The 9452-nt window shown below is 57.1% G+C and overlaps 2 protein-coding genes across 3 annotated transcripts; one reads left to right on the forward strand and one right to left on the reverse strand.

Annotated features, from left to right (window-relative positions):
* Window positions 1-133: 133 nt before the first annotated feature.
* On the reverse strand, window positions 134-5910 carry C5H2orf81 (chromosome 5 C2orf81 homolog). Its single transcript, XM_021654737.2, has 4 exons — window positions 5771-5910; window positions 1909-2130; window positions 1602-1823; window positions 134-1489 (listed from the first exon to the last, which is right to left on the reverse strand). The coding sequence occupies exons 1-4, from the start codon at window positions 5786-5788 to the stop codon at window positions 227-229; spliced, it is 1725 nt and encodes a 574-aa protein (XP_021510412.1). The 5' UTR covers window positions 5789-5910; the 3' UTR covers window positions 134-226.
* Window positions 5911-5949: 39 nt separating this feature from the next.
* On the forward strand, window positions 5950-9432 carry Wdr54 (WD repeat domain 54). Of its 2 annotated transcripts, none has more exons than XM_021654726.2 (10): window positions 5950-6045; window positions 6402-6624; window positions 6725-6787; window positions 7106-7172; window positions 7250-7303; window positions 7608-7735; window positions 8583-8683; window positions 8783-8945; window positions 9096-9170; window positions 9246-9432. In XM_021654726.2, the coding sequence occupies exons 1-10, from the start codon at window positions 6002-6004 to the stop codon at window positions 9375-9377; spliced, it is 1050 nt and encodes a 349-aa protein (XP_021510401.1). In that variant the 5' UTR covers window positions 5950-6001; the 3' UTR covers window positions 9378-9432. The 2 variants fall into 2 exon arrangements, with proteins under 2 accessions (XP_021510401.1, XP_060239461.1); XM_060383478.1 differs by lacking the exon at window positions 5950-6045 and adding an exon at window positions 6096-6244.
* The last annotated feature ends 20 nt before the right edge of the window (window positions 9433-9452 follow it).

A 9452-nucleotide genomic window follows, 5' to 3' on the forward strand; every position in this document is an offset into this window, starting at 1 on the left:
GTTGCTTGAGAGGGCAGGAACAGTAACAGCCTGATCCTAAGGCTTGTCTCCGAAGCCGAGACAACTGCGCCCCCTACAGTCCAGTCAAAGAATACACACCCCTGGAAGAAAGGGCACCGTCTCGTCAGTCAGCTCCTGCCGCAAAGCATGTTTATTTTGGGCAAGGTCCACTTCCCAGCGCGGAGGCTCAGGACCCAGCGTGGGGCACAGGCTTAGCGGGGCGCAGTCAGGCCTTGGGGGCTTCTTTCTTTATCAGCGGTGTCATAATCACCTGGGGCTTGGACACCCCCGCCTGGCTGGGCTGCTGTTCGGCGTCAGCCTCCTCCTGGGTGGCAGCGGAGGTGAGCAGCTCCTGGGTGCCCCGGTTCCACATACTCACACCGGGAACCAGCTTCATGGTTTCTGAATACACCATGGGCTTCCATAGCACCTGGAACGTGGGCTCGAGGACCTGGGGCACCGGCAGGGGCCAGCCGGAGTCGTCCGAGGCGTCGTCAGCCGCGGCGTCCTCGGGCTGCGCGGCCACCCGAGTTCGGCCGGCCCACAGGTCGCCCAGCTGCTCCGCCTCCCGCTCCCAGCCGCTCGGCCACCGCGCGCGGGGCCACAGTTTGGGGCTGGCGGTGCAGGAGAGCTCGGGAGGGACCGGGTTTCCGGCGAGGAAGCGGAAGCCGGGGCTGAGGAAGGGCAGCTTCGCCCCGAAGGGAGGCGAGGACTGGGCCAGGCGCGGAACGGAGGCGGGGCCGCGCGCGCCGAACGGGGGGCGCTGCGGCAGGGCGGGCCTGGGGGCGGGGAGAGGCTGGCGCGGCGGGGCGCGCGAGCCGCGGCCGGGGCCGGGCGCCGACGTCCGCGCGCCCGCCTGGCTGCGCTCCCGCCGCGGGCGCCCGCGGTAGATCTCGAAGGCGCGCACCTCGGCGTCGGGGATCAGCACCTCGGCCACCGGGCGCACCCAGCGGCGGGGCAGCCGCGCGGGGTCCAGGCGCACGATGGGCATCTTGCGGCTCGGCGGCCTGTCGGACTGCGGCGACCCGGAGTTCCATTCCGGGGTGAGCGCGCGGAGGAGGGACACGGACCCCGACGAGAAGGCGCGGGGCCGGCCCTTGCCCGCGAGGTCCGACCGGTCCCCCGCCCCGTCGGGCTGAAGCAAGCACTGGTAGAGCTCCTTCACCGAAAACGCCGGGGGCCCGGCCTGGGGCAGCCCCAGGGACGGCTGGCGACTGTGGGCGTGCGCGACCAGGGACTCCTTCGAGGACCTGGCCGAGGTGTGAGTCTGGAGAGACTCCTTCGAGGACACAGCCAGTGTGTGGCTGCTCTCCTGCCCGTCGGGTTCCTCGAGGGCGTCTTCAGGCTCTGCTTCCTGGGACGTCTCGAAGATGGGCGTGGGTCCCCGGGTGCCCCTGGACTCGGATGGCTCTGAAGACTGCGTCGGCTCCTGGGACTCTCTGTCCGACCACGGCGACCCTGAAAGGAACTGGTCCGGGTCCCCAGGTTCCTAAGGAAACACACAAGGGCAGTGAGGCGTCGGCGGGGGAAGGGACCTCGCTGCCTGCCCTGCGCGGCTCCGGAGGAGGCTTCTGTCGGAAGGAGGCCCGGGGTCGGCTTACTTCGCCTTGGGAGTGCTCCTCCGCACCGTCGGGCGCCGGTGCGTGCAGGACAGGCACGGAGCCCTGGGCCCAGGCGTCCGTGGTGCATGCCAGGGGCTCCTCGTCCTCGCCCCACGTGGGGTCCTCGGCCACTGCGGACTCTCCCTCATCCCGGGCCAGGAAGCGCCACTCAGTAATCTGCAGCATGGCCTCCCGGGCCTGGCTAATGGTGAATGGGACGCACTGCGGAAGCGAGGGAGGGTCTCAGCCTCGCCCGGAGAGGCGGGGAAGATACAAGACGGGTCTCAAGACCCAGGTCTAGGCCCACCTGCTGGGTCAGGTAAACTTTGAAGACACACTCCATGACTTGAGCGAGAAGGTCGGCCAAGATGTCCCCCACCACGTCCTCGCCCTCCTCCAGGGACGTAAACGCGATCCACTCCGCCTCATTGAGCCGCCCAGGCACGATGTCCACCTGCGGCACGGGCTGGGTGGGCGGCCGGGCTTTCTCCGCCTTGGATCGGGTCACCCCACGGTCTCGCGCCTGCCTCTGCGGGGACGAAACGGGCGCTCAGGACAGGAACCCGCGGGGTGGGGCTGATGGAGGCGCTGGAAAGACGCTTTCGCGACATGTTTTCTCAGAAGGAAAAGGAATCGGGACAAGGCGCCTGCACGCCCGCGATGCGGCGGAGGGACACTCTAGGTGTTTGACTCAATCCAACAGCGCACTGAGCTCGCTTCACTGGCAGGAAACCGACCCCTGACAGAAGTTAGACCTCACAAGTCGCTCAAGTCACAGCTCTTGCCGTTTCCTTATCACAGCTTCCCACTTCTTGGGAGTTCAAAGCTCGCGGCTCTGTGAGTCAGTGAGGTCGGGGGCACTCAGGCTCTTCTGCTGTGCTTTGGTTTTGAGCAGTCTTGTTCTGTAGCCCTGGCTGGCCAGGGACTTGCTATGTAGACGAGGCTCACCCCAGACTTGGAGTAGTTCTCCTGTCTGCCCCCCAGAGCCTAGGATTCCAGACGCGTGACGCCATGCCAAGGTCTCAGCGTTTGTGCACGTGGGTGTTGTGGTCCTCGGGCTTGAACCCGAGACACTACACTTACTCTATCATTGAGCTAAGTCCCTAGACCTCTTTTTACTCTCCCCTCTCCCTCCAAGACAGGCTTTCTCTCTGTAGCTCTGGCTGCCCTGAAACTTACTGTGTAGACCAGGCAGGCCTCAAACTCACAAAGATCCACCTGCCTCTGCCTCCCAAGCGCTGGGATTAAAGGCGTGCGCTGTTACCCATGACTCTCTTTTCACTTATCCTTTTCAGATAGAGCTCATTAAGTTGTTAAGGCTGGTCTTGAACTGACTCTGTAGTCCAAACAGGCCTTGAAATTAACTTGTGATCCTCTTTTTTTTTTTTTTAATTGAAAATTCATACAATACATTTTGATCAGTTTCCCTTCCCCTGTCTCCCTACTCATTCAACTCCAGGGTTTCTTTCTTTCTTTCTCTTTAGAAAACAAACAGGCAAATTAAAAATGCAGACAAACCATAATAGTAACAACAACAAAGCAGTGAAAAAGCACAAGAAGGCCAGCACGGTGGCCCGGCACTTGGGGAGGCAGAGGCAGGCGGATCTCTCTGAGTTTGAGTCCTGGACAGCCAAGGCTACATACACAGAGGAACTGTCTCAAAACAAAACAGAACAAGAAACACAAAAACAAAACTATAAAAGCACAAAATCAGAAACAATATACAAGCAAAAGATCAGAAAGATAAAAAATGCACAAACAAAACAGTATCAGTCAAAAAAGAAAAATAATCTACAGAAGCAATATTCAGTTTGCTTTGTGGTGACCATCTGCTCTGGCACTCGGGGCCACCCTTAACTGTAGCTCGTGTTCCCAGTAGACGGCACGGGGGAAAGCTGAGTTTTCCTTTGCCAAGCGGTTGTCCTTTGGAAAGAGCGTCATGGTTAGGGATGGGTACCTGTGTCTACATGGCCTCACAGTGCCGGGACCCCATCTGGCAGACCCTGTCCCTGCTTCCACAGTCTCTGTGAGTCTCTATGTCTCAGGCCTGCTGAGCTCAGCAGACACTGTTCTCTTGATGTCATCCACCCCCTCCGACTTGTCCTTTTACTTCAGCCTCCCAACAGAGTAGCCATAGGATTACGGGCCCGCACTACTAGACCCTCTTTAATCCCTATCTTTATTTGCGTTTCATGTAGTTTGCCTGAGATCACACCTGGGAAGCAGTGTAGTCAGAATTCACACACAGATCTGTGAAACTCCAAAACCTGACTCTGGCTTCCCAAACAAAGATATTTGCCAGAATACGGAAAAGAAAACCTTGCCCAGATATATGAAAGATTGAAAAAGAAAAAGAAAATGAGGGTTGTGAGATGACTCATTGGCACTTGCTGCCAAGCCTAAATGACCAAAGTTTGATTCTCAACACCACAAGGCTTAAGGAGAGAACCAATCATGTAAGTCATCCCCAGCCTCCACTCATGTACCACAGCATGCCTCGACCCACCCCCACCAAATAAAAATCATTAAAGGCCCCCGTGACGGTTTGAATAAGAACAGCCCCCATGAGTTCCTGTTTGAACTGTTTAGGAAGGGTTGTGAGGTGTAGCCAGAAGTGAGTAACTAGTGGCCAGTTTGAGGCTTCTAAAGGCCGTCACTTGCGGTTAGCTCTCTTTGCCCCTCAAGAGATACGCCCTCAGCTGCTCCAGAACCGTGTGTGTCTGCCTACGGCCCTGCTCCCCGCCACCTTGTCATGGACTCAGCCATTTCCAACTGTGAGTCCCAAATTAAGCACTTTCTCTTATAACGTGCCTTGGTCATGGTGTCTTGTGACAGCAATAGAGAAGTAAAGATAAGAAAAGCCCAAAAGTAAACTAGAAACCTACATAATATTCTACAAAAGAGATGTAAATGAGTAATAAATACGTGTAAAGATGGCCAGAACCAGGTGTGGTGACGCACGCCAGGAGCCCCAGCACTCGGGAGCCTGGAGCAGCTGCCATGTGCTCAAGGCCAGGCTGGGCTACAGAGTGAGACCATGAAGGAAGATGGTTCCTTCCAAATTTTACCTCCAAATACAAGCCTTTGCCTATCTGCTGACCTCAGGCTTATTGCTCCATAGTTTGCATTCCCTGATACTCATTCTCCCAGGCAAGCTGGCATTTCCTGTCCTCTGCTCTCCCAGACACCGCGGCCTAGTGCTGGGAATAAAGCTATACTCCTTAAGCCCAGCCTAAACCTTTAAACCCAAAACAAAACTAAAGAAGGGACCCGTTAGGCCTCTCCTCCCAGCTGCGACAGAGTGTACCCGACGAAACAAGACTGAGATTTTTTTTTTTAATCTTTCATTTTCCCAAGATTCAACCAATCTGTTTTATCTCTTACATGCCTTGACTTTGGGAGTAGAAGGGATGACTCAACAGTTCAGAGCACTGGCTGGTCTTCCAAGAGGACCTGGATCTGTCTCCCAGCACCCACATAACGGCTTGAAACTGTAATTCCAGTCCTAGGAGTTCTGAGTCCCTCTCCTGGCCCCTGCAGGCATCAGGCATGAATGCTGCACAAACACACATGCAGACAAACACCCACACATAAAATAAAATTGGTCTTAAACGGTTTGGCTTTTGACAGTGGGATGGGAGGGTACTGGTATGGGAAGAGGCTATGAGTTCAAGGCCAACCTGGTCTGTATAGTGAGTTCTAGGCCAGCCAGGACTACACAGTGAGACCTTGTCTCAAAATAAAAGGGCAGCCATGGCAGCACATGCTTTTAATCACGGCACTCTGGAGGTCAGCCGGGTCTATGGAACCAGGCTCTGTCTCAAAACAAAACAACACAACGAAAAACCCAGCAATAATGATAGTACAATAAATTAATTTTTAAGGTCAGCTTCTGAGTTGTTTGAGCCATTTCATAGGGCTGAATTTGTCAAGACAGTGATTCACTCCTCAGGCCCTCTCCCTAGCGCCTCATTCTGGTTTACCCACCAAAACGGGTTCCTCGGCGTAAATGAATTACTACTTGCACTAGCAGGTCAGCGGCTTCCGAATTTGCTTGCTCTTGGCCTGACCCTTTCCCTTGGGAACTGAGGTGTACCATGCCCATCTGGAACCTAGCGTTAGTCCACTTCACAGTTCTCGTGCACGCCCCAAGCAGAGCTGAAGCTCACCGAGCCTTCGTGTGACATTGTCGCGACCGTCGCTCCTACGCGGTGTTTCAGCGGCCTCTAGGACCCTCCATCGCTGCTGCGGCAGCGGCCGCAGCCCAACGGTCGCCTCGGCAACCAGGCCGCGCCGAGGGTCTCCGGCGCGGTCCACGGTTGCCTGGCAACCGCGTAGCGCGCGCCGCCTGTCCCAGCCACAGGCCCCGCCCAGAGGCCGTGCGTCCGTGCGTCGTCTCTATGGTGGCGGCGGATTCGGAGGGACCTGAGGATCACCGCGTCAGGCAAGGACTTGGGGATGGGGAGAGGCTGCAAGTGTGACCTCTGACCTTGGCGTGGGCCTTCAGGCAGCCGAGCGGTGGGAGGAGGGCTGGAAGCTTTATTGTGTAGCGGACGATCGGTCCTACGAGGTCTTTCCATCATCCTTCTTCTGTAGGATTCCCTGGGGCCCCAGCGCCCTGCCCCGGGCCTGTCTCCAGCTTGGTGCGGTCCTCTCCGCCTTGCGACTGTTATCCATTCACTTTCCTCGTGGAACCTTTCAATCCAAGCTCTCTCTCACTGTCTCCCGATTGCGTCTCTTACCCTTCTCCTCTGTGGCCTCCCGTTTCCCGCCCGGCGACTCTAGTCATCTTTCTCCTAGGATGTTCCGCCGCGAGCGCTCCCTCCCGCTCCGCGGCTCCGCCGCAGCCCTGTCGAACAACCTCAGTGTCCTGCAGCTTCCAGCCCATGATCTCACGCATTTTGGCGTGGTTCACGGACCGAGCGCCCAGATTCTCAGCGCTGCCGCCGAGGCTGTGCCCTTGGCCCAGCGCCAGCTCCAAGTCAAAGAGGGCGCCGGAGTGAGTCCCCCACTCATCACACAGGTGAGGCAAGGGTGAAAGGGGGAAGGCGTAACTCAGCTCTACCCTCGCGCTTTAATTCCGTAACGCCTTACGTCCTCAACTGTACTGTGCGTCCCTCCAGGTCCACTGGTGTGTCCTCCCCTTCAGAGTCCTGCTGGTTCTCACCTCACATCGAGGGATACAGGTGAGGAGAGAGCCCTGCTGCCCTCTCTGTCCAGCCCCACAACCGCCCTCTAGGCAAACACTTCAGACTTCCGGTGTATGTAGCCCATTCCTGCGCTGTTTTTCGTCTCTTCCCTCTTCAATTCTGCTTTCAGCTGTCCACCTCCTTTCCTAACTCTGTAGCCTCAGTGTCCTCCTCTGACAACTAGGGATAAGCCTGCCTCCCAGAACGAGTTTGAGGATTACATGGACTCGGGCTAACTTGGCTGAGTGAACTGGCCGGCCCAGGGCTCTGCGAGGGTCAGCTGGATCATGCCCCCTTCCTTGCCCCATCTTCCAGATGTATGAGTCTGATGGCTCCGTCATGGTCTATTGGCATGCCTTGGACTCGGGAGACGCTTCCTCAGGTAGGGGTGCGGGAGGGAGGGAAGAGGTCCCTGGGGCTGGGGGGAGTGCCCTCTCTGAGAGCTGCTTTTGTGTTCAGTGCAGGCTATGTTTGCGCGAGGGATCTCTGCCTGTGCCCACTTCATCTGTGTGGGTGAGAGGAGGAAGGGCAGGCCCCAGGCTTTGCCGAGGGGGTGGGGGGTAGGGGGGTGAGAGGAGGAAGGGCAGGCCTCGGGGCTTTGCCCAGGGGGGTGCGGAGGAAGGGCAGGCCTCAGGGCTTTGCCCAGGGGGGTGCGGAGGGGCTGCGAGCTCAGGGAGGGTTACAGGGAATGTGAGGACTCTGAAAAAACACCTAGAAAGGGGTAGACCTGGAAATCCGGGTAGAGGGAGTGCTGGCCGTGGTGACTGGAGACTGGAGGGTCAGGAAGCCACCAGTGGGACGCTGGTTCTGGCTACAGGAACATGGTCCGGTCGGGTGCTGGTGTTTGATATCCCCGCCAAAGGCCCCAACATTGTACTCAATGAGGAGCTGGCTGGGCACCAGACATCAGTCACGGACATCGCCACCGAGCATGCCCAGGGACCGGTGAGTACATTTCCTCTGCCTGTTCTTGTGGCCCTGGAGGCCTGGGTTTGGGTCAGCTGAGCCACTAAGCAGTTGTGGCTCTGGGATCATCCACACTTTCCCTGACGCAGCAGCCTCGGGTCTGGAGAACAGCGTGCTTTCCGTCAGGTGCTGTTTCATAAAATCACTAACACTCCCCAATGCTGGTGTGAATCCAGAGGTTTGTTTCCCAGATACAGCTGTCTCGCTGCTGACAGCTAGCTTCCTTCTCTGGACCCAGCTCCAGGGCCAGCCTTTCCAGAAAGGTGTCCCCTGATTCCACCTCTGACCTCCCTTAGCTTCACTCAGAGTAGGCCCTACCCTCACAGGAAAACAAAACAAAACTCTTTCTTTCCTGCTTGGATTGCAAACCTCTTGAGAACAGGGTGTGGGTGTTATAGTGTGTACCCTTCACAGCACTGAAGTTGTCTGCCTGGCTTCAGATCAGGAGGTCTAGGGACTGGTTGTGACTGGCTCATTGCAAACCTCCAAAAAGTCAGAACATGGTGGCTTTAGTCGTGTCACCGATCCGGAAGGGACAGCTATACATCATCTTCTACTCCATGAGGGTCACCTACAAGGAACCTCTGTCTGAGGCACTCCTGGAGAAGGGTCTGGTGTCTTGAGCCAGTGAAAGAGCTACCTCTTGCCCTACAAGGAACCTCTGTCTGAGGCACTCCTGGAGAGGGGTCTGGTGTCTTGAGCCAGTGAAAGAGGCCTTGCCCTTTCCCTGTCGAAGCAGAGGCAGGCATGGCTTCACTTCCCCTCCTGCCATGTAATCTGGACCACACACTGTAAAGGGAAGAGCTGACCCCTATTCTCTTCTCAGGACGGTGTTGCTGACATGGTGACAGCTGATGACTCAGGTGTTTTGTGTGTCTGGAGGTCAGGACTTGAGTTCACATTACTGACCCGAATACCAGGATTCGGGTAGGAGAGGCAGAAGAGGGTTATGGCCCTTGTGAGGTAACTTTGGGGTGGGGAGTCTGTTGGGGTCTGAAAACCCAGAATTGCACATTCCCCTTGCAGGGTCCCGTGCCCCTCTGTGCAGCTGTGGCAGGGAATCGTGGCAGCAGGGTATGGCAATGGGCAAGTGCGTCTGTATGAGGCCACTACAGGAACACTCCACGTCCAGATCAGTGCCCATGCCCGGAGCATCAGTGCCCTGGACCTAGCTCCAGAAGTGGGCAAGGTCAGTCTCCTGCATCGCTAAGCGCCTTTCCTGGTGCTTAGATGCCTGGCACAGCCTCGTCTCCAGACTCAGGGTAACTCCATCCCTCACAGCCATCCTGTCAGGGCATTCCGACTCCCTGCCCATCCCTCATGGCGGTCTCTTTTTCAGCTACTCTCTGCAGCTGAGGACACCTTTGTGCATATCTGGAAGCTAAACAGAAGCCCAGAGACGGACTCTGTGGAGGTACTGTAGAAGGGTGGGAACGGGGACCCAAGCATCGGTGGGCAGCAGGGCCGACCAGCCCTCTTTTTCCCACAGGTGGATCATTGCCATGGTGAATATGTTGCTGACACCCAGGTGTGTGGGGCGCGGTTCTGTGACCCGTCAGGCAGCTCCTTTGCTGTGACAGGTTATGACCTTGCTGAGATCCTGAGGTTTAGCAGTGTCTGAGGCAGGAGCCACCTTCCCTTCTCCCTTGGTATTTATAAAGTATTCCCTCCACCAAGCCTTTGTCTGTCCACTCAC

Source organism: Meriones unguiculatus, chromosome 5 (genome assembly GCF_030254825.1).
Source record: "Meriones unguiculatus strain TT.TT164.6M chromosome 5, Bangor_MerUng_6.1, whole genome shotgun sequence".
NCBI classification, from domain to species: domain Eukaryota; kingdom Metazoa; phylum Chordata; class Mammalia; order Rodentia; family Muridae; genus Meriones; species Meriones unguiculatus.

Bases quoted from the DNA above. Each gene is read 5' to 3' on its own strand.
- Wdr54 (XM_021654726.2), top strand. From the start codon at position 6,002: ATGGTGGCGGCGGATTCGGAGGGACCTGAGGATCACCGCGTCAG. The intron at 6,625-6,724 runs GTGAGGCAAGGG...GCGTCCCTCCAG, and splicing joins GTCCCCCACTCATCACACAG to GTCCACTGGTGTGTCCTCCC. The intron at 7,736-8,582 runs GTGAGTACATTT...TTCTCTTCTCAG, and splicing joins CCGAGCATGCCCAGGGACCG to GACGGTGTTGCTGACATGGT.
- C5H2orf81 (XM_021654737.2), bottom strand. The intron at 1,824-1,908 runs GTGGGCCTAGAC...TCGCTTCCGCAG, and splicing joins AAGTTTACCTGACCCAGCAG to TGCGTCCCATTCACCATTAG. The intron at 1,490-1,601 runs GTAAGCCGACCC...GTGTTTCCTTAG, and splicing joins AGGAGCACTCCCAAGGCGAA to GAACCTGGGGACCCGGACCA.